Source organism: Misgurnus anguillicaudatus, chromosome 11 (assembly GCF_027580225.2).
Source record: "Misgurnus anguillicaudatus chromosome 11, ASM2758022v2, whole genome shotgun sequence".
Classification (NCBI taxonomy): Eukaryota; Metazoa; Chordata; class Actinopteri; order Cypriniformes; family Cobitidae; genus Misgurnus; species Misgurnus anguillicaudatus.
This window is the reverse complement of record NC_073347.2, coordinates 36358068-36383335: the sequence shown is the minus strand read 5'-3', so window position 1 is coordinate 36383335 and position 25268 is coordinate 36358068. Positions and strand designations below refer to the sequence as shown.

The following is a 25268-nucleotide window of genomic DNA, read 5'->3' as shown; positions in this document are numbered from 1 at the left end:
CTGTAACACGTAGAAGCAAACAATATTGGGGAAATCTTTTTTGGGAATTTGAATTAAAATATTTTAAAATTATACGTTTAATTTTTCCAACTAAACAATTTCTTTTAAATCGTAAAGCTACCAAGACTATGGAATATTACAATGCGTTAAATTCCTCATTTTGAAAGGAATGTATTGTATACCCTCCTTATTCTTTTTAATTTTTGTAGAATTTTTAGTTTTTATGTTCTTTAAATTTTATTAGTTTTACTTTAAATGTTATGTTCACAATTATGTTTACAATCTATGTATAATGGCCTAAATAAAATAACTACAATTATTGCATATAAAAAGAATCTGTGCAAAAGTCTTAGGCCACCACCACCCCCAGCTTTTTAATGTCCATCCATATTTATTTTTCACTCATTTTATTAAGATACACACAGGAAATACACACAATTAAAAACAAAACCATTTTCAGAAGTAAATGTCTTCCTCAGGCATCAGTCAGTATTTAGTGTTGATCTCTCTTGGTACTAAACACATCTTGGGCTTTTTTGAGGAGACTTTAGTCCTGAAGATATTCGATTAGAATTAGAAATTAATATTTAATTTTATTTAGGTTTAAGAGACCCACAGCCGCCTGCTGTTGCACAAGTTGAACGGAAGTTTTAACACTACATACATACAAATGTCCTGTATTTTCTGGTTGTATTCTAATAAAGAGACTGAAAAATAAATAATCACTATACAATTGCAAAAGCAACATATCTAATGTTGGCCGAAGACTTTTGTCCAGTACTGTATATGTGTATGTGTGTAAAGGATTAGATGCTATAATGACACACATTACATGGCTGTTTCTGGCTTCCCGTCTGACCTCGTGTTGGAATGTGTGTGTGTGTGTGTGTTTACAGCAGATTACTGAAGCTTTTTGAAATGCTAGATCTGCTTTTATGTCTCTTTCATTTCCCACGTTTGGGCCCGAACTTCCTCTCCCGTCTACCAGATATTCTGTAATCCATGACACCTGACCTACGCTAGGCCTCAGAGAAACTGTTGACATTTCAGATCAGGATTACAGCGCTGCTTTAAAGATTACTCAGGTCACTGTTTGTTTGCTTGGCTCCTGGTGAGGCAGGAGAGGTGTTAGATGTAAGCAACCTGCCTCGTCTTAGTGTACTCTGTCCAGCAGGTAAGCTGGCATTCTCCATGCCCGACTGTGCGGATTAAAGCCCATGGTAATGCCATCAGAGAAAGCCATGCAGGTTTCTGTTCCGGGTAGGAATTTCTGCGAGGTTGGCTTTATTAAAATGTATAAATGTAAAGGGCGTGTAATGAAAGTTTTTAAAGGATGTGGTGCAGATTTTTTAAGAAAACTTATTTCTATGTAAACTTGAATATTAATACTTTATAGTGGAACTGTGTTTGGGGACACACAGTGACAGCATGAATTTAGTAAGAGCTTCTTTATAGCTCAGTGGTCGAGCATTGCATTAGCAGATCATGGGTTAAGTTGCTCTGGATAAAAGCATCTGTAAAACGCATAAATATAAATTAAATCCTGATCTATTGCTATTTTCATGTACAGTACAGTTTATAGTTTTAGGACAATTGATCCTTCGCTAAGCCACGATTAGCGTCGTGGCGTCAGGCCAATCGTGGTGCAGCAACCCTAACTAGACCTGGGGGTCTAAAAAAATTTAGAGCAATCCTAAGTATCCTAAGAGTTTGGACGGGGTGGTGGATTTTTTCCCTTCCCAAAACATAAAACCCAAGTGGAGAAATGTGGTACTTGGATCAAGCAGTGTGGAATTCACAACTTAATATCAACAGGATTAACAAAAACACATACGTTTGCTCCAATGTAAGAGCACGCTAATGTTAACTGTCTAGCAAATAATGACGGTTCTTTGTTCATAATGCATATATTTAAACGTAAAGTAAGATGATTAAAGACAAGGCAGAGGATGACTGACATACTTTAAAAAATATTTTAGCATTTTGTCAATATACCCCTGAATACCCCAATTCAATCACGGCTCTCCCGGGGTTACTTCTAGTTAAGTGAGTCAAGTAAACCTTTACCATTACCTGAACAACAAGTGCCTTAATATAGTCTCTTAATGCAGTGGTTCACAAACTTTTCAGCGTGCGGCCCCCCTTGTGTATGGTGCATTCCTTCGCGGCCCCCCAAAAGAAAATTTATGACAAAAAAACAGGTTTTAAACTTAACATTTTTTTATTAAACAAAACATCAAATTATACAAGTAGTGCTGTTGTTTAGTACTGTAGCCTTGTTTTTTAGATTTAATTACACAGAATTCATGATAAATAAATGTATTTTATAAAATGTCATAAAGCTCGGGCCCCCCTGCCACCATCTCACCGCCCCCCTAGGGGCCCCGGTCCCCAGTTTGAGAACCACTGTCTTATTGTACACATAAATAGAAATTTTAATGCATTGCAAAGTTCAGGATACATGCAATCACTTTACTAAGAATCTGCCGTTAAAGACGGGGTGCATGATTTTTGAAAAACACTTTGGAAACTGGTCCGACTACCAAAACACACTTGTAGCCAATCAGCAGTAAGGGGCGTGTCTACTAAACGATATCGTTGCCTGGGTTGCATTGGTGGGGCAGGTCTATCAAAAGAAGGTCCAAATTCTATTGGGGTTTGTTTAGGTGATTTCAAATGTCAACAGTGGCTTTCAGAGACCATGCACCCCGCCTTTAAAGGGATAGTTTACAAAATTACAATTCTGTAATAATTTTCTCAACAAATATTACTAAAAAACAAATATTATGGAAGTATTGTGATAAATGATGAAGAAGATATTTTGATAAATGTTGATGATACCCGAATTCCACCGTATTTGTTTTTCCTACTATGGAAGTCATTGGTTACAATCAGTTGTGTGCTTACCATCATTTATCAAAATATCTTTTTGTGTTCATTCACACAGATCAAGAACAACATGAGGATGAGAAATTGTTTTTGGGTTAACTATCCCATTAAATTGAACTGAATCATATTGATAAATCTGTATTGAGTGAGAGTCTTTCATCAACCTCATGCACACAGTTCAGATAGACAACCTGTCAATGCCACTTGCTCTCATGTGTCCACCGGTGGCCTAAAGAAGATTTGCCCCGCAAGAAGGCAAATAATAATCAAGGTCTTGGATGTTGTCAGACTAACAGGCCATCCGGTGTTGCATAGCAACAGAGATTGCAGGAGTGATCCAGAAGAGAGGTGACGTTGTGTGCGAGTGATCTGTGGACTGTGTGTAAGGGTGAAGTGTCACACAATTGATCTCTATTTTCTGTCATGCGACGCTGCCCTCGTCTGACCAGGTCGTAGGCGTTGTGTAGGTTCTGCGCTCAGATGCATTCACTTTTTCTCTTTCCTGTCTGGATAAGTTCCTACGCTAAACGTATACAGAGAATAAGTTGGAGCTGAAATGCATGCGTGTATAAAGAAGACTTTGTAAATGCATTTATATTAAGCTATTTACAGATGTCTATAGGGAAAGATATCTAAGTTTTTAAGCCCAGCATTGCTATTACTTTTGGCATTTTAAGACACCGCTGACCTTAAGTGTCTTCACAGTGTACAGTGACTGGATACCAGAAAGTTTTTGCTACATAAATATAAACTATATCTCTAACTCTTGTTAAACGGTGAACTGTTTGTTTTCTAAGCTATTTGTCTTATGTATAGGATAAATCTTCATGCAAATGTGCAGAAGACGTGACTGAGGTGTATTTTGCGAGTTGCATTGCCTAATTTGCGTCATTTGTGTTGCCTAGCGAATGACGCACATTGGGTCGTCTGTGCATTGACTCTGTATGTAACCTACTTGCACAAATAGTCCAATTTGCTTTTGATGTTCAGAAACCATTAGACTCTTTAGCAAGTGTACAGCAATGTCCTGACAACCACCAACTACGTAATGTGGTGCATAGTTAAACAACACTTACGTTGCATGCATAATAATAATAATAATAAGCGTACAGTAGTCACAGACTAAAGTGGATGTTTAAGCTGTCTATTTGCACTTACATATCTTAAAATATTGTAAATGAGTCAATCATTGGTTTATCTCAATATGCACACACAGTTATAAAATGTCTTACTCGTGGTTTGATCTAAGCCCTGTCTGTGAAACCAGGCTTAAGTGTTTAATTAACAAGCAGAAGAACGATTTGTATGCAATCTGTAATCTTTAACTTAATTGACTTAATCTTTTGGCATAATGTGTATTTTAGAAGGAAAAGATGATAATTAAAAATGCATTATTCATCATCTGTTTAGTAATAGCATAATAAAATCTGTATTTCTATGGCTTCATGTAGTTGTATTTTCTCCTGTTTTCGAAAAAGCAGAAGCTGAAATTGGAGCAAACCCTTCATTGACCTGTTTTACCGCCGCCTACAACACATTAACATATTATTACCTCCGCTAACAACTAGCCTGATTTTCATTGAGCTGTATAATTAGATGATGGATATAAACTTTCAGAGCTGTGGGAATTGCATGTTTCAGCTTTGCCTTGAATATTTTTCTCATATTCTGTATAATGCGCCTCACCTAGCTAAACAAACATCATTATAATTGCATTACTGAAGCATTTCAACTGCTAGTTTATGCTGTGTTAGATTCTCTATGTGTGAGGTAGCTGAGCTTAAGTGTAAATATCTCTTTAGAACTGAAGTTTTGCTAATTGTGACATTTTAAATTTATGTTTGACGTGTATCTATATTAAAGGCGGGGTGCATGATTTTTGAAAAACAGTTTGGAAAAGGAAGTCGGGCCGAGTACCAAAACACACTTGTAGCCGATCAGCAGTAAGGGGCGTGTCTACTAACCGACATCATTGCCTGGGTTGCGTAAAGGGTTTGCGGGTCTATCAAAAGAAGGTCCAGATTCTATTGGGGTAGGGGCGTATTTGTGTAGGTGATTTCAAATATCAACATTAACTTTCAGAGATCATGCACCCCGCCTTTAAAAGCTTCTTACTAAAATATAATTTTCCTTACTAAGTTTATCATTTTATAAATTAATTTTAATGGATCACCCAACAACCAACTGCTTCCTTTAAGTTTTATGTTATTTTATTTTAAATTATTTCAATCAATCTACAGGTTATTTAGTGCTTTAACACATCCTGAAGTTTGACTTCTCAGAAATCAGGGTTAAAATTTCAGGAGTTCCTGTTGCCATGAAATTAACACTTGTTACGCTGCTAATACTGTTGCATTATGTTGAACATTTAAATTATTCTAATTTGATTAAATTTAATTTTCATAGTGTTCATACTGTAAATAAAAAATTTTATTCTTAACAATTTAATATTTAATATTTATTTGTACTGTCGGGTTGCTTTTGAAACATTTGATGAAACTGAAATTTAAAATGAAAATATAATTAAATTATTTTTTGCAAAGATCAATGACAAAAATATGTTTGCAGTAACAAGGTGATAGTCATGTATATTTACTAAAAACAAGTGTAACGCAAAAATCTATCTTGACTCATTTGAGTCGATTCATTTTAATAAATGATTTAAATTACTGATCTGTTCAACACTGAACTCATGAGACGGCTGGCTGTCAGTCACTCAAACCAGGTAAAACAATCACAGCTTTTTTACAAAAAGGACAAGACATGATGACAGTGAGTGTGACAGGTAATATATATGGATATGGAATATATTGAGGTCACTATTAAAGCCAAAGTTTTTGACATTTTGACATATAAAATAGTTTGAAGCACTTTCTGTAGAGTTTTAAGGTCTTTCTGTTCACTTGGGTGGGGTAATATTTACTGTTTGTGTACAAACATCAGTCAACACTGTCTTGATATCTGAAAATCCATCTGAATGGGGGGAATACGGTACCTGCCCAATGAAGGTATATCAGTAGCAAAACTTGTACATTTTAATTTGAGAACTTGCTAAATAAATATTACTTGTTCACTAATATTTATACTCACAGTCTTGATGTGAAAACTTGCAAAATCAAAATCTGAAGTTGAATGTTGAGATTTGCACTCATGGACAGTAATCACAAACTTCTAATTTTGAAGTTGCAGACAAATAGTCTCAAATGTGTAAACTAGCACTCATAAAAAGAGATTTGCTGTACAAACACAAATAGGCACAAACAACCTCTCAAATCTGTCACTGCACTTTCAAATCAAGCTTTTTGACTTTTGATATTCTTTTTGCGATACCTGTTTCAACTTATTATTTTAAGTGTAAATATTAGTGAACAAATAAAAAGTTTTACTACTGATTTATCTTTATGTTTTTTTTTACTGAGACCACCTCACAAACACATATAGTACAGCACAGATGCATTCATACAGAGCTTTGATGAAAGCGGTTCATTCGTTTGTCAGTCCATTATGTTGCACGTAATGAAATCATAAACACGAATGAACTCGACAGCACTGAATCAAAGATTATGGAAATGAACAGCCGCTGGCTTTTGTGCACGTTCCCTTTTCTCTTTCATCAAGCTATGATGACCTGCGATCGCACAAACACTTACCACAAAGACAAAAAACGCTTCTCCATCCATACAGTTTCTGCCAATCTCATGTTAATCTTGGGTTCCAAAAAATCTTTCATGTTTTCAGATTTAGAAAAGACAGAACAGTCTTTACTTTTTTCTGAAATGGCCTGATAAAGATTTACAAGTACAACACAGCTTTACGTTTGTGTCAATGGCGAGGCTACATAAGGGTGGCACTGGCACACAGATTGACGGCTGGCCCACCCAGTCAGAAGAGACACAAAATAAAAGCAAAAGAAATCATGCATAAATGATAATAATCTCTCAAATTCACATCATTCAGAAATAAATAACTTTTTTATAGAACATTTATCATTTACATGTGTTTCTAAACCATGTACATGTTAACATTCAAGCCATTTTAAACAATTTGAGCACAAGAACATTACCCCCCCTCCCTTAATAATGCTATACATATTGCCAAAATTGCAAAGTGCAGTGAAACGCCTCCGTAAGATTAATTTATAAAAGAAAAAGCAACCATCAATAAAACGTCCAGCTCATTCATCGGGAGGCAATGTATTTCCCTCAGGCTGGCACACCCGCTTTCTTCATGTCAGTTTTCCCATCCGTTCGTGTCTTCGACTTGAAAATGAAACCGGTGACTGACAGTTTTGATGGCGTTCATTGAACCCGCCTCATGCACTTGGCTGTTTGCGTGTTTCAAGCATACTGATTGAAGGCTGTTATTATATTTGTGAATAGTCCATTATGTCCCGGCGAGTGTTCGGGGCCACGCACAAGGGCCCGCTCTGTTCGTCACTGTAGGCTTGACTTGATTGATGTAACCGGGGTTTGTTACGGTTGGTGAGAAGGTCGTAGACCTGGGGGTGGTTTAGAAAAAGTGCCGTACCACACAGGGCTCGGCAATTAAGCTGTTTTCTTTCTGTTCATTAAAAGTAAATTAGTCACTGCTACAAGAGGAGCTGTCTTTATCTAATTGCTATCCCCACAGTGCACCAACTAACACCAAACATTGAATCTGTCGTCGAACGCCATTTCTCACCCTCTCGTTCTGTGTGTCTTACAGGGGCGACGAGGAAAACCTGGAGAACCCGGGACTCCGGGAACACCGGTAAGACTTATCGTTTTTGTTTAATCTATCACATATTTTCAAACTCTAGAAAGATGTCATGCCATCCTCTGCCTACATAGGCAGCCAGTTTTGTCTGTTGTTATTTGTAGCTGATGAAATAATTAAACCTGCATGTGGATTTGCTCTGTGTTCGCCAGTGTTGCCATAAATATTTAGTTTTCATGGAGAATGGTGAGCAGCTTGTTTTCTGTGGATGGTGCAGGTACTGTATTAAAAGAATTTGAATTATACACTTTTATAATTGCCTTAAGGCAGACATGTATTTTATTATGTACTCGTGCAAACTTACCGTTCGGTTCATGTATGAAATGCTGCTTTCAAGTACACCTGGGAAACTTTTACCATCAAATTTTTTATTACGACATGTAATGCATCCAAGTGGGAAAATAACCTAGACGTAACATAAACCAAATAAAACAATGGAAAATCTACATGATTTATGCCACATCAGTTTATGCATACGGCACACTTAACTTAAGACACTTTAGCATGTTCAAAGTCGTTCTCTGATTGGTTAAATTACACTGGATTTCCAAGAGATGGTCCACCTGGAAACAACACAAAGCCGTCTGATCGAAGAAGAAAGCTGTCACGTTTACATCATTAGCAAAATATTCTTAATCAAGATCGAATAAACGCTGCATGTGTTCAAAGTATGCGGGGTTCACCACATAAAGTCTTCAAAAGACTCAAAGCTAGACGTGGAATCTAAAAGATATATTTTAACGTTTTTGCACACCAATCTGTTATTGTGGAGACATCTCCACGCCCCCAAAATATGACTTGTCACAAAGCGAAATGTTATTAGCTGCTCTACCTGTCAGTCAAATGGCCTCTTGTGTGGTCCTTGTCCATTTAAGCAGCCAGTATGAAGGTGTGGCTATGCGCGACTACCCATTATAAGTCAAGGGAATCCTGGTATTTTTTTATTCTTTTATTGATCATGTATACATTTCTGATATAAAATATCTAGTTTTCACAGGGGTTTTCGTAACATTGAGCATTTAAAATGATTGAAAATGATGACCATTTCCATCATCTTGGAAAACTACACAAAAGCATGGCAACTTGTGTATTATATATAACCAAGAGTTTCCCACTTGCAGATTCAACTTCTGTTTGGTCGTTCATATACAAAAACAACATAAAATACATAATAACAATGTTTTCGACTCCTTCTGCAGTCAGCATAAGTTTTTCTTTGATTGAACTTACAGTACACTGTGCAACCAAGTATAAAAACATATTTTACACATGTTTTTTTTTTTTTTTTTTGCAAATATCCAGCCAGGAATATTGCAATATTATATGTGTTGTCTTTAACTAGACACAAGATGTGTTATTGTTTTAAGAGTGTAGTTGCTAAACTTTTACTACAGATAATAAATAATTAATCTTGCACGTGAACATTTATACTGTATTTCAGTCATAAAAAAGGGAATAATTGCTATTGGTGATGCTGTAGTGAGATGAATGGACGTGTTATGTGCAAGTGTCTGTTACTGTATGTCAGTGTAATTTGACTTGTAGGTTGAATAATTGTCACTTCATGGCAGTAAGGAAATTACAGAATGTGCCAAAAGAAGCATTTGTGGTCTTGCAGCTAAATGAAAAGTGATTTAATGCTCAGGATATTGCCTAAAATCAATGATTAATGCTAATGTGATATTTTATTTGTTAATGAAACATCAGAGAATGACATCAAATAGGGGAGAGCAGGGCACAAACTAATGCTTTGAGTCAAAAAGAGATGTGTCCAATCTGTTTGGGTTTAAACATATATTTAACATACAGTATACTGGGTTGCTTTAACCCAAAATTGCTGGGTAAAATATAAACAATTTCTGGGTTAATTTAACCCAATGGCTGGAGTTGTCCCTTTTTGATCTAAATAACAGCATTTTTTTTTTAGAAAATAATAATTTGATAAAATAAAAGGGCCTAAAAAGTTGTTTTTGACTCATGTAATTAAGGTTAAGTAAAAAACTAATATAAATATCAAATATTGTTAAAGACAAGTATATAGTTATAAAATAAAAGCAAATAATCAAAAAATCACACAAATACATACAATGCAACAAACATACACAGAGATTTTTGTATAAATTTGAGTGAAATCTTCATCAGACATGCAGTGGCTCAATATTTCAAAATGCAATTTCAAGCAGCCCAAAGGGGGCATATTAAGAGCAGTGCCATGCATAAATGTTATTGAAGACCCTGATGAGGCTCTCAAAGGAGTCCTAGTTTACCGCTTGATAAATAGTCACATCAAAGTCATAGAATCAATATGAAAATGTGTGTGTGGTGTAAAAATCACACTCACATACGCCACAGGGCCTAAATTGCCTGCTGCTTTGAGGGGTTTTTGGGATATTTACATTGCCCTCGGCTATAATTGCTTCTGGCCACAAATTCAGGAGTCGTCCAATAATGTGAGAGCACTGATCTATGTTAGGCATACATGACTATTTCATATGTCTGGAACTATTAAAGCATAACTAAACCCTAAACCAACTTTTTTTAGTTAATGATCTGTAAGAATGATGCTTTATAAGTGCTGTTCATTGATTTTAGTAAGTTTTTTGACATTTGGATAGAAAGGGCCCTATTTTAACGATCTAATGGCATTGTCTAAAGCGCAAAGCGCCACGTCTAAATGGGCGTGTCCAAATCCACTTTTGCTAATTTAACGACGGCAAAAATGGTTTGTGCGCCGAGCGCATGGTCGAAAAGGGTTGGTACAATTTTTTAAATGAGAAATGGGAGTATTTCGGGCGTAACGTGCAATAAACCAATGAGATTCTCAGCTCTCATTCCCTTTAAAAGCCTGTTGCGCTGGCGCTATATCTAATCTCTATTTAGATGACGGACTTTGTAAACTGAAAAACTAAGCGGAGGAAGAAGATCCCCAGTTTAAGATTAATGTTAAATAATTGTGTTGTTTTCACTTGTATTGAAATTGTTATTTTTTGGATTAAAACTTTTAAAACCCTTCTTTTAGTCATGGAAGTAAAAAGCAGGCTTATAGTTGCTTTAAATGTATGCCTATCCAATATCATCAAAAAAAAATTTACAAGTATGTAAGAAAATGTTTGTACTGTAAAAATACTTTATTTGTAACAAACAGGAGATAAAGAATTTACAAACGGCTCTCCTTTCAGCACTTGGACAGCGTCACAAGATTTTTTAGGCATTACTTAAAAATGTTTCTCATCTCATCATATCCACAGGTACAGAGTCATCATATACAATAAATCCGTGAGGTAGCATTTAAAAAAAAATATTTAAAAACAGATGCATTTGTTTAAAGCAAAGCATTTATTTACTTACCAGGCTGCAGGTGAAGCAGCTCTTTACGCCTTCTAACGTCTCATAATTACTCCTCATTTATGTCCAAGAGACTCAATAATAATCTTTTACATTCAATCCTTCCATCTTTCATATTTAAAAGCATTTTTGTGCTGCTGCGCATTCATGTATGTGATAAGCAAACCCGCGTTGTCGTCCTGTTTAGGCGCATATTACTAATGCGCTCTTTAAATAACAAAAAACATATTGTGCCATTGACTTTAGACTTTAGAGCAGGTTTTTGTTGGTCAATGGCGTAGTCTATTTTAGTTGCCTCAAAATAGCGACACGCCAACAATGCGCCTGAACACAACTCGTTTTTAGACCAGAACGCCCATAGGCGCAAAAAGGGGCGCAAATGCATTTGCTATTTAATTAACGCCGCGCTAAACGTGAAAATTATATTTGCGCAGGGTGGAAAATAGCAAATGACACTTGCGTCGCGCATTGTGCTGCATTGCGCCGGGTGTAAGATAGAGCCCAAAGTGTTTCAATAAATACTGTATATGGTGTAAAAACGTCTGAGTGCTGCCCTCTTCAGGTTGAACGGTGGCTACTGCAGTTGAATTTTCCTATTGGATGTTGGGTCCAAAAAATGCCATTTTGGCTGCATTTTTAAAAATAAAGGTGCAACATGATGCCATTAAGAAGAACTTTTATTGGCTTTTGTGGTTCCCAGAACCTTTAATATCCAATTTAATAATACATTTCACAAAAAGGTTTTTGTATTAAAAAAAAATCTGACTATAAACATTTAAGAAAGAAATGATGGTTACACGTCTAAAGTCAACTTAAGACATTCTACTAACTATAAATAACTTTGCAACTACATATCAATTAACTTGCATAAGTATTAGTAGGTTGTAAAGGCCTCGTTATAGTTGTGCGTAGGTTCTACGGCATAGCCACGACAGCGTAGGATCCGCGTCGGTGTTCATTTATACTTTTGCAGCGTCGTCCGCGTCGACGTGCAAACATGCACGCAGATCGCTAGTAGGCAGTATCTACCCGTGTAACCACAGTAGCAGCACGACCATCAAAGAAAAAGAAGCTTGGCAGGTTAACCCACAAACGAAGAAGAAACAGAAAATTGTTGTGCAAGATTTGAGAAGACCAGCAATGATGGAAGTAAATAAACAGCGACTTTTGTTGCAGCTTGAGTTAACTCATTCACCGCCAGCCTTTTTGAGAAAAGTTGCCCACCTGCATTTTTGTGATTTTAACAAAAGTTTCACAAAATTCCTTGCAGGAAAAATGATCTTCTATAAATATATAAACATACAAATTATATCAAATTAAAGAACACACCCTCTGCTTTCAAACAAACAACAAACAAACAAACAAACAAACAAAATGGGGAAAAAACGTTTCATTATATATTTACTTTTTCCACTTAATTTGACCACTGAAATATGGATATTTCTCTTCAAAAATACAACATTTTGAGCAAAAAGCTTAAAAAAATGCGTTTTTGTAAAGGAATTTATATTAGAGATCAGACTCAGAATGACTATCAAACATAAAGGCAGTTCAAATAAATCATCAAATCTTTTTAACTTCCGTTTTTGATAAATTGGCGGTTTGGCGCCATCTAGTGGATAAAAGCGGTATTACACTTTCACTTTGAAATTCGTCCAGAAAGGCATATTTATTAGTTAAATATTAACTCATAATTGACGAAATAACTCGTCAATGGCGGTGAATGAGTTAAATCACTCCTCAATTTGGCCATTCTTTGTTTTCACCATCGCAAACAGAAATACCTATGACGCAGGTTTTTTTACCTGACGGGAGGGGTTCTGGTGGACCAATCACAGCGCTTGCGGTCCGCATAGAACTGACGCGCTGCTAAAAATTTTGCAAGGTGCACGTCAGGCTACGCAGAGCTACGCACAGGCTACGGATAGCCTACGCCGTAGAACTTACGCACAAATATAAATCGGGCTTAAGGGTTAGGGAAGAGTTTGGTTAGTGGAATAAGTTGACATGATACTTTTAAGGGCGGTTTCCTGGACAGGGTTTAGATTAGTCAAGGCCTTCGTTATATTAGGACATTTAATTCTTTTTACAAACAAACCTTACAAAAAACTAAACTGGTGTGCATCTTGAGAAAAAACAATGGTACTGATGTTAGGATAGTGCAAATTAAGGTAGTTTAAATATACATTTTAGTCTTGGACTGGGATAAACCCTGTCCGGAAAAACGTACCATAGTCAGTTAATGTCTGTTGAGGGATCATCACAATAAAGTGTTAATAGATGTAGACAGTCTATACTAATACTGTAAAGATTGGTAGTTAATAAGTAGTTGCAAAGTTAATTAAAATGTCTAAAGTAGACTATTGAAATAAAGTTACCGAAATGATTCTTTTAAGATGTTTTTTGGGGGAAGTGCTTTTATGACATTGCTTTTGTAGTATTTTTATTCAAAACAGTGCAGTTTTTATTTTTATTTTATTCTAACTCTTTCTGTCAATGTTTAAATTAGATATTGAATCCCAGATGTGCAATTTTGTAATCTCAGTCCCTTGTAGAAACACTGAAACTTTCCAGACTCTCTCTTTTGGGAATAATAAGTGATAAATATGTTGCCACACTTAATGAATTCTTAACGATTCATTAAACTGCAACGGCAACTACTTTTCATCTTTAATTTCAAATTGCCCTTTACTTCCATGGGCTTGTATACAGACACAAGCTGTAAATCTCTTCCGTTAACCACAACAGGACGGTTATAAAGTGGGGTAAAGTCATAAGAGTCGGAGGGGAAGTGATTTGGAGAGTGACATTTTAAAATGGCAGTGTCCCGATAATTTCTATGGCATGTGCCAACCTTACTCCTGTCCCCGGGAGCTGGCATTTATGAGCTGCCTGTTGTCTGTAGTAGGGAGGCGGCCCCAGGCGGCACAGACAGCCTCCCCCAATCCCTGCTTGTTTTTTACCGCAGGGTGTCAAGGAATGTGCAGTCTGGGAGCTCTTATCTGTCTCGATATTTAGTTGAGCTGATGTGTCTAGTGACCTTTGTAGAGGACATTTACAGGTGTTGTTGCTGCAGTCGTAGGCGGACGAGTATAATAGGCAGTGAACGCTGTGTCCTGGTTGGCGTGTTGTGAAGTCAGAGCTGAATTTGTTCATTCTTCACTTTAAAATTAGTTTCTGAGTGTTTGTCTCATTTTCTTCATTCAAGTCAAGTCAAAATAAAGCGATGCCATAGAATAACCATTTTTGGTTCCCCAAAGAACCATTCCATCACAGCCCATTTCTTTTTGTTTTCTTTATATAATCTAAAAAACGTTTTTTTTCCAGAAGGATCCTTTTGTGAAACAAAAAGGTTACTCAGATCTTAATGGTTCTGTATGGAACCATACAGCCAAAAATGGTTCCTCTTTGGCATCGTGTAGCACCTTCATTTATAAGAGTGTGGTTGGTTGTAAAATTGTTTTGCATTATAATCAAATAATATTTCTTGCTCAAGAATTAAGTGCATCTTTAAATTGACTTTTTTATTTTCAACACAGGGTCCTCCTGGAACGTGTGATGTTAAAGTCATTAAGGTAAGATTTAGCTTCATGTTTTAGCTTGTAAATGCGATGTGTACTTTTGTTGGTAAAATACTTAATCACAAGTGCTGCCAAAGAAACATTTATCTACAGAAGCAGTTAAATCCTTAATACATTTGACAGATCTAAATCAAATATTAAATGCATGCACCAGAAATAAATGGGAGTCGGAGTGGGATTAGTGCTTAAATGACAAATTATGTGAAAGAAATCTTGATGTTGGGATAAAGCTCATATTCTTAAAGCATAAACTACCGAATGAAGAAATAGCCTAGAGTTAGAGATGTGTTTTGAAGTGTAAAGACACGGACTCGGGAGGGTCACTTGGATATGCAGGTTTAATTAAAGTCACATTCACAAAGAGTCCAGACATGGGTCAAAACCAGGTAACAAAACCGGGCCTTTTCTGTCAATAGAGTGCTTCATTTTTGTACCTTTATGAATATACAACAAATTGAAATGTTGTAAATTTGTTTGGACAATATTATACCTATAAGGGTCTATTGTGTACCAGTTAAATGTTAGGGGTATAATACATTTAAAGGCACAACACGGAACCTTTTGGCCACTAGGGGGCGCTAGACATGTGTTTTTCACGTCTAATCCCCTAGAGGCCACAAGCGCCACAGCACTGTCGCAAACGAAAATAAGACAACTCCGCGGTGTGCCTTTCAGCATGTCATATGAATATAATTTCATGGGTTTTATTTTTTTCAAACGCCAAAAGATCGCGTAGCTCATGTTTACAAGCCAGTTGTAACGGTGGTTGTTTGGTTAAAGTATATATTAAAAAAAATTGCCTTAAAGAGGAATTAAACCCAGGTCGCCCATGTCGTAAGCCGTGACACTACCACAACGCCACAGAGTCACATGATAGAAATCACTCTCTACACTCCCCAAATAGCCTCCAGCTAAATTAATGTAAAAAGAAACATTTGGTCAGGATCTTCTCCTCCTCTTTCCTTTTATTCTGTCACTTTCCCCGTTTTCTCTTTCTGGTCTCCTCCGACAAAACCTTAGGTTTCTTTTTCTTAGTTGCTACTTTGGCCTTGACGAAAACAGGGGAGAAATATAAACATGAAGAAAATAAATAGTTGCGCTCTCACGTCCGAATTTGAGTAAGCGGAGGAAGTGCTGTATGCCGTAAATCAGAATTTTGTAGTTCTTTTTGTGCTCGGTTTACTACCCGAAGCCCCGGGTTTAAAAGTACTAGTAAAAGCGATACAGACCCCGTCAGGCTACAGTAGATATGTCATTCAACCCATTTTAAGTCGATGTACCATCACAAGAGTCTTGAAAATATATTATGAAGGTTGAAAAACTACAAAGTGTCACTTTAACTGTACCTTTAAAGGTACACAATAGGTTCTTACGTAAGTAATAATTGATGACGGGCCGTTGAATTATAAGAAAATAATGCACACCTAAAATGGTAATGTGGCATGACTCGAAGCGAATTGTAAAGTGCCATTAAACCGCGGGTGCTTGTGCATTATTTTTCAAATAATTCAAAGGACCGTAGTCAATTATTCCACTTATGCCACGGTTACCAAAAATATTGCTCTGCTTTCTATTTTTAAGACATTTGACAAGTTAGGTGTGCAGTTTACAAAAAATAATCAACACTCATGAAACATTTCTCAGCAAATCAGAATAACGCATTCAGCAGACCCGTGGTATAGGTACAGTAATGTACATAAAAGAGTACAACATTCTATTATTTTTTGTATACCTGTAAAGGTACAAAACTAAAACTTAGGGTACCACCCTAACAACAGAACAGGTACAGTTTTGTACTTTTTTCTGACAGTGTACAAAGACAAAAAGGCTGCAAATAGTCATACAGTACATGAGTAAATCCAAATGCAGAAAGAAACGCTTAGAATTGCAAGACTTTACAAAATACAAAAGACAGTCTGCGTTTTATAGTGTTATTGTATAGTGATATACATCAGCGAAAGTTAGAATTTGTAAAAAAGCCTTTGGCTGGTGAAAAGGGGGTAAAGCAGATATGAAATAAAGAAGGGGTAGCTTTGGAAAGCGCTCTTAAAGGAGGTGGGATCTTATGCTTTGCTATGGCTAGCCTTTACAAAATCACCTGTCCTACATTTTTGGTTTTATTTATGATAACACAGTCGTTGAAGTTAGCCATTTGTATAAGGGTCTCCTGGACCTTGTGACCATGGTACCCCACCAAGTCCACAAAGGAAGAAACCGTTTCAGTCTATCTACAGCAGGGATGGGCAACGTTGATAATGACGAGGGCCAGAATTTTTCTCCTTTATACCAAGGGGGCCAGAACCACACGCACAATTTACATCATTCTTAATTTTCTTTATTAAGAAACCACAATAATAAAATTAACCTGTCTTTAAAGATTTTAAGTATAAAACTTCTTTTAATTCTAAATCATAACTTTATTTTCAGTGGACAAGCATTTCAGAGAAAACTTCTTAACTGCATTGCTTTAACATCTGTAACAAGCAAGGCACTTTTAAATTAGTATAGGAGTTTCTCATCCCGCCCTCAGAGAACAAAATTATTTGAAATAAATAATACATAAATACAAAACAAAAAATATATATAAAAAATGTTAATAACAATTTATTTTACCCTTCAAATCTGAGAGCAATTCTGGCCCGAGTACGACCCGTCACCCAAACCAGTGGCATTGGTTTTAACCCGAATGTAAACTGACGTGTGTGCAGTCTGCAGCCCCGGTGGCCCGCAACAAATTTGGCGAGCTCCTCCATTTGTTTATATGACGATGACACCAAGGTAACGGCTAAAATGTTCATTTAAAAATATCTGACATGTCTGTCTCAATGAAAATTAACCTATCGCCAGCCACACAATCAGGGCCGTTTGAAGGAATTTGGGGGCCCCAAGCAAAATGGACATGGAGGCCCCCCCACACGCACGCAAAGCCTACAGGAACCACAGCATAGCCATACAGTTTAAGGTTTACAGTTTAATGTTTATTTACACAGTTTGGTGGGAATTCAATAGTGATTTGCACTGTTTTTTTTCTAACAATATGACAGCACACACTTACCAGTTTAAACTCTGGGCTGGGCATGATATCAGCTATAATTATAGAGCTTGTGGTACCTTGTGCTATAGAGGAAACATCAGCACTGAGAAGTGATGCATCTGTTGATGTTGAGGATGACGTTTATGGTGTAGCTGGGAAAATAATTGGAAAAAAAATCTGAAATTACCTGTTAAGTACATTTCACCATTTCACTTTTAGCATATTGAAAGAGGTCACTATAAACAGCTCAGCTCAGTGAGAGAAATTCACTCTACCTTCATCAGTGGATGTATCTTTAGGAAGAGCCTGCGCGCTGAGAAATTTAAGCAAAGCACCTTGAGAGAGAAAGAAAAGATGGTAACACTTTATAATAACAATCATATAAAGATGGTAAATTGATAGTTAATTAATCTTTAATTGTCATTTAGCTGTTAGCAAACAGTCTTTTTACTGTTAACAAACAATTAAATTATAATTAAATTACTAATTATTAGTAGTGTTGTAAATTAACAGTTTATTGTAACACACATATCTATCATATAATATATTAGGTATTGGGTAATGATTAAAAATGCTTGTAAATCTTTAAGAAACCATTTTTAAAACATCTATAAACATTACATAGATAGACGGACCAAATATTCCTAACACTTTGTTAAGGGTTACTAACTTAGTTGGTTTGTAAACTGTCTATAAACATAGACAAAGTTGCAACAAATTATGACTATAATACTTTGTTAAATAGTTAATAAACAGTACCAGTGAAACATGTGGGTTGTCCTGATACTGTACTTGTAACAGTGTAAACATTGCTACACAGAATAAAGTAACTGTTCAAGATCCATTGATAACTAATGTCATATTTGCATAAACTGTCACTACTGTATATCCTGACACTAGCACATTAAGATACGCTATGAAAAAATAATGTTCCTCTGCCTCTTTCTGGTAAATAACGTATAGATGGTTTACAAAGTATTTATTAAGTAAAACGATCGGTTTGCTAACAGTTAAATGACAATAACTAAAGATTAAATAACTAATAATTTACCATCTATTAATGATGGTTATTATAAAGTGTTACCGAAAAGATATGTTAGCAATAGCATTTCCATATTTTGATATTTATAAGGGATGCGGCTGCTTTCACAACTACCAATGCTTAAAAACTTCCCAAGTTATTGTTTGATGCACAGAATTTATCGTGTCGTTTTCCTAACCCCATTTGGTAAATACATTATTTTGTTAAATAGATTATCACGGTGTGGAATAGTTCGTTTCATTAGCACTTTCATTAAAACCTATTACGAAGTACAGCAACGTCATGGAATAAAACAGCGATTTGGAACAGATCTGCGTCTTCCTTATCTCGTTAAAAAACATATTACAGTATGTAACCATATTCCGTTTGTTCGAGAAAAAAGTTGACTAACTGTTCGTTACAAGCAGCATTTGCCGTCAGGCAGGTATAGCTAACATAAACAGATTTTTGCTTCTGCCTACCTGCTGCAAAATTACATCATTTGCACAAGACAAGTAGAGCTATTTCATCCAATGTAAATTATTACTTACCACTATCTTGTTTTTTCTTATCCTCCTCTTCCTTTCTCTTCTGGCTTCCAGAAGCATAAATCCGCTTCATGGTGACTGCCGAAGTTTTGTATTTTGCCGGCAGCAGAGATCACGTGGTTGGCTGGCTGCCTGCTGTCAGCGACTAGTACTGAGAGGGGCCCCCTTGAGGGGGATTACGATAATAACAGTGTCATTGCACTTTACTACAATGACTATCAAAGGGGCACAGTTTGTCATTGCATTTATTCTCAACCAGTCGTTGTCTTGGGGCCCCAGGCCAGATCGAGGCTCCAAGCAATTGCTTGGTTTGCTTGCCTTTCGCGACGGGCCTGCACACAATGTCGCAAGCGTTCTTGGCAAACAGAGGAGAGGTTTGAAAATGACATTGACACACACATGCGAAAGTTCAGGGCTTTTCGGGTCCATTTGGCAAAAACCCATTAATTTTAAATACCCCGAGACCCGATTATTGTACCTGACACGTGTCCGAGGCACGCGTGAAACTTTTAGACCCGTACCTGATCGGATCTCGGGTCGGACCTCTGGTTTTCGGACCCGTGAAGACCTCTACTTCACACACGGGACTATGCTTACTGTGACGATCCGCGGGACCTAGCGCCCCCTCCCGGTTGGGAGTATTTACCTAATACAAAAATCATCATTTTAAAAGTATTTGATTAAGTATAATATGGGCCAGCGGGCCGTATTAAAATTTACCCCGGGCCATGTGCAGTCCTCGGGCCGCCAGTTGCCCATCCCTGATCTACAGTATCAGTCAGGTGAGACAGCATTTATCCAGACGTGTCCTCCTGAGAACATTCAGGTATAAGAAAGGACACGCTCTCATCCTACCAATTGGCTTCCTTCAGTCAAACACTGGCTGTCTGCTCGGCATGTTAAACAGCCACACACACACACACAGACACACACACACACACACACATCCTGAATCACTCCACAGACTTGAGTCTGACAGATGGTAATTATGAACAGTGCTTTTGCAAAAGGTCTGCAATAATTTTCATAAAGCCCAGGGGTGTCATATCTCACCGGTGGCAATGGCAGCATATGAATATAAATCTAAAGTATAGAAAAATATATAATTTAAACCCAACATGAGTGAGTGTTTACATGCAGCTCCTTAACTCGTCAGCGCTGTCGAGTCTCAGGGCGCACCGTACGTCTGTTCAGCCTTTAACCTTCCTGTGATGTATGAGCTACACTGTCTCCTCATGTTGAAGGACTTCTGGTCGTCTGCTTGTACTATGCAGTTCACATTGTGTCGTTTGTACCGTCTGGATAGTCAACACTACAACAGTGACTGATTCATCCTCAGGATTACAAATCATTTTCCTAATCAACATTTTGTCTTGTTTTTTTTACACAAATATCCAAAAAGCCGTAGAATGGTGGATTCAATGTCATATAAGAATACAATCCTAAAAAATAAATGTGCATCAAGATGCCATAGAAGAACCATTTTGGGTGGTATGGTTACATAATTCAATTCAATTCAATTTTATTTATATAGCGCTTTTCACAAGTGTTAATTGTTGCAAAGCAGCTTTACATGAGAAGATGTAGAGGAGAACACAGAAAGTAGAGAAAGCGGTTAAAGCGTACAAGCGAGCATATTAATAATGTAACGTATACAGTAAAGTGCTAAGTTAAGCCAAAGTTGGCTGACTCTCCCTGGGACTAAAAACCCTCTAGGAAAAAAAAACCAATGGGAAAAAAGTCCTAGAAGGACAAAAACCCTTGGGAGGAATTAATATATATATTTATATATATCTATAGAAACGGTAGGGATAGGAGGCGGGTAAGCGAATTAAACTGGTTTAGCCGGTGGTCGTTGGTCGGGCATCGGCTGGTCATCACGTTGAAGGACAGCCAGTGGATCAGTGATGCAATGATCTTCACAGCAACAGGAACTGGGTCTGTTTGTCTCATGGTCCTCGTGGTTGAGGACGAGACAGGGAGAGAAAAACAGAATTCTATTAGCGTAGGGGCCGTTCGCATGCAATGCAAGTGTCAAACATTATAGTGGTTCAAGTCGACTTGGTTCCAGACAGGCTAACTATTGCGGCAATAGTATATTACCCATATGAGGTATGTGAGTGCTTTGTTCTAGACAAACTAACTACTGCGGGAAATGTACATTCACTGGACATTTTATGTGAATGCTTTGTTAAAGAAGAATGTCTTAAGTTTAGATTTAAATTGATCGACTGTGTCTGATACTCGAACATTATTTGGTAAATCATTCCAGAGCTTAGGGGCTAAGTAGGAAAAGGATCTACCACCTTTAGACACTTTTGATATTCTAGGGATAATTAAGTGACCAGAATTTTGTGAACATAAAAACCTTTCTGTTTCACAGTAGGTTCTTGGTGATGGATAAAGGTTATTCAGATTTTCAAAAGGTTGCCAGATTCCTGTATCAAAACCTACCGAGCCCCTAAATATCTAAAGTTTAGTTTTATGTGCTCACGTGAAACTTTTGTGTGCTCACGTGAAACTTTTGTGTGCTTACGTGAAACTTTCATGTGCTCATGCGAAACCTTCATGTGCAGATTTCTTTTAAAGTTTAGTTTCGCGTTCGCATGTGAAACTATCGCGTGCGCACGTGAAACTTTCGCTTTCACATGCACACGCGATAGATTCACGTGCGCTTGCGATAGATTCACGTGCGCTTGCGATAGTTTCACGTGCGCGCGCGATAGTTTTACATGCACACGCGATAGTTTTACGTGTGCACGCTAAACTAAATTTTTATAAACATTTTTCTCAATGTCCCCTTAGGGGCTCCGTAAAAACCAGCCCAATGGACATTCAAAACTAACCCAAAAGCATCTCAAAGACTATTCAGAGCCCCAAAACCAATAACTAATCAACAAAGTCCTTCGATCTTTAACCCACAGAAAAAAAATAAACTCGGTGAAACTGTTTAAAAGTAGCCAAAATCTGAACTGAGTACTTGGCAACGCAGTGCACAGCATCTTTTTTCGAGTCGACGATTTATCTATGGATAAATGTACAAATCAAAGTTGAGCTGGAGAAAGTTGTTCTTAAGACGTTTTCAGATATAAGAAAAGAAAACTTACTTTTCAATCATAATACGATTCACGCATTTACATGCGTACTTTCCTCCTGATGATCGGATTACGGATCAGACTACACCACCCCTTTCAGTACGATCAAAATTTTTGGTATGTTTTGTAGCCTATGTACTGTATGTATACTGTATATGTATATAAAATTGCAATATACTGTGTGTTTTCTGTAAAATGTGACCTTGATGTGTTTTCATGAGATTCAGTGCCATATTTTCTCTACAGAGCTGCAGTAATGTTTTAATGCCCTGCAGATGAGCATGTGTTTAAGTATTAGACATGTCATGATTCAAATGAGTATGTGTTAAAGGCCTGAGGTGATAAAACCCCTCAGTCAAGGACACTGTCGGCTGATTTATTAATGGTAAATATAGAACTTCTGGAATTTGCTTGTAGTTTTATGATGAAAACTCACTCACTGAGTTATTAAAACCATCTACAGTATGACCCATTGTTTAGACTGGCTTGGCATAACCTTCATGTCTTACCCACAAATGACAGTCAGAATATACATAGTCAAAAAAAGATTAGGGGCCAGCTTGCGCCAAGACAAACCATCATTTTGTCATTAAACAACAATTGTCGGTATTTACTAAAGACACACATTGGATAATTATTGCTGAAAAGGTGTGGTCTAGTTATTTTTGCCACTGACCTTATTGTATATGCATTTCTAGAAGTCTTCCTTTCAGACCAACATTTATGGGAGGAGAGTATTTAAATGATTCACACAACACGATTTACTAATGTTTGCTCATGTGATATGACTTGTATTTGTGCCATTATTTATTTATTTGCACTTTGCAAAAAAGAAGAGGCATCACGGAGAGCAGAGGACGCGTGGTACAAGACAGAGAGGATTGTTTTAACATGTAACAGTTTATAATGCCAGAGAAACATTATTCAAAAATATTGTTTGCCAAGCCATGTTATTTTTTATTTGCTGAAGTAAATAAAAGAGGAGTAACTAGGAGAAGTTACACAATACCAAACGTTTCAAAACTTCTTGTAAACCTACATTTTTGTCCTCCTGTTCTTTACTTTGGCTTTGTTAGCTGGGATGTCCGTGGTACTGAACTCAAGCTCATCAGGTGTTAGTTGATCACTATCACCTCATCAGCTCTGCTTATTTACAACTCTGAACTAATTTGCGCTGCTCTTTGTGGATTGTATTGGTCATTATGGAAATCAGCTGTTGCACTTGCAGGCCTCTTTATTTGTGCTTTTTTAGTAAATAACCCGCAGATATTACCACTCCCATCTGCACTTTTTTGGAATTGCGCTTTCACACTAATTTGCCCCGTTAAGTAAATCTGGCCCTAAGTCTAGTGTCCTCTTAAGGTGCTTTAGGCATTTTTATCAGTTTATTACAGTATTGTGCATGGTGTGCCTAAAATACTCCTACTACCTGATGCACAGAAAATATCTGCATGTACGCGTGTATAAGCCTATCAGAAAACAGACCTTGGGCCCTATCTTGCACCCAGCGCAATTGACTTTGTCAGTGACGCATGTATCATTCGTATTTTAGGGAATTGCTAGGGAGCAAACTAGGGAATTAACTTGCGCTCCCTGGGCGGTTCAGCGCAAAAAAGGAGGCGTGTTCCGGCGCAAACCATCCCTGATGCTATTTTGCAGTTTCAAAAACAATTGCGCCACTGCCCAAAAAAAACTAGTCTAAAGTCAGTGACGCGTTGCGCGTGGTTCATTATGCTATTTTAAGGGCGCATGCTTGACCATAATGTATAGCGTGCACAACGCACACACACTTTGCTTATCTAATCTACACAGATGCAACAGTTATTTTTGCAAATCATAAATTGTTACAATAAAAAATATTATTATACACAATAATTTAAGGGAAATCATAGTGGTGAGCATTGTGGTGATTTATTTATTTATTGTGTGGCTGCGTTAAAAAATTATCATGCAAATAACGATTCAAATATTTTCATAAGTTTGTTGTGTGGCTGTATTACGTTTATTTTATGTAAATAATAATTAAAATGTTTTCATAAGAAACCTTAATGTATGTGAACTTGATTTGAAAGTGTACTTTGGGGTTGGACTGCTTGTGTTTCTTGGGTCAGATTTCAAAGCCCATAAACCCTTTCAGCGGTGAGGGTGGACGCATCGTTGTCCTCTACTGGCGTCAGGTCCTGCGTAGAGGCAGATCCACCTCCCGTTACACAGAGTGCCAGATTTATTCTGGCAAGCTTGGGATTCCCCCGTCTCCTGCAATTATTGTAGCGCTTGGCGCAACGTCCTGGGGATGCCAGCTGATGAGACAATTGTGGCTATTTCCTCCCACGCCTGTTTAACCGACGCTGATTTGGGCGGGTTTCTCCAGTCTTTGACTGCTCTTACAAGAACGTGGGTCTCCTCGGCTGTGAACCGCTCCTGGCGTGCGCCTGGTAAATCCATCATAATAATAGCAACCCGCCACGGAACTTGCACACTTGCGTTTAAAGGGAATGTTGGATAGCGTTCTGACTGGTTTATTTGACGTTACGCCCAAACCACACCTATGAATAATGAACCTACTTCAGACCAACCCCTTATTGATTTGCGCCTGGCACAAGAGTTATTTCTCCCGCTGGGAAAATAGCAACAGCGCCCAAGATCCGCCCTCAATGTCCCTTGCGCTTTGTGGTTCACACTTGCGTTTCAGATCGTAAAAATAGGACCCCTTGAGTTTGACATTTCTTTAAAGAGTAGGGTTTTGGAGAGATGAGTTTTGGTTAAAGGAATTGATATAAGGGTCCACAAAGTACTTAGTAGCTAAAACTGGCAGAAATCAACACAACTCACTGGCATGGGTTAATGAAGAACTCACATTTCGAGTATGGGCTACAACATCACTTTCACTTTTACAACATGGCTAATATCACTTAATTATTCTTCATTTTACCAATGTCTTCACATTGAGTTGATACAATAGTAATTCATTTACAGCCTCATGAAATCAGGCAAATACAT

The 25268-nt window shown here is 37.3% G+C and overlaps 1 protein-coding gene across 2 annotated transcripts in view; it reads left to right on the top strand.

Moving 5' to 3' along the window:
* The window catches only part of LOC129415714 (uncharacterized), a 222285-nt gene that overhangs the window by 109259 nt on the left and 87758 nt on the right, over positions 1–25268 (top strand). For both annotated transcript variants that reach the window (XM_073873599.1, XM_055169813.2), the window contains 2 exons: positions 7594–7638; positions 14529–14564. In XM_073873599.1, coding sequence (XP_073729700.1) covers positions 7594–7638; positions 14529–14564 — 81 coding nt within the window. The remainder of the gene's footprint in view (positions 1–7593; positions 7639–14528; positions 14565–25268) is intronic.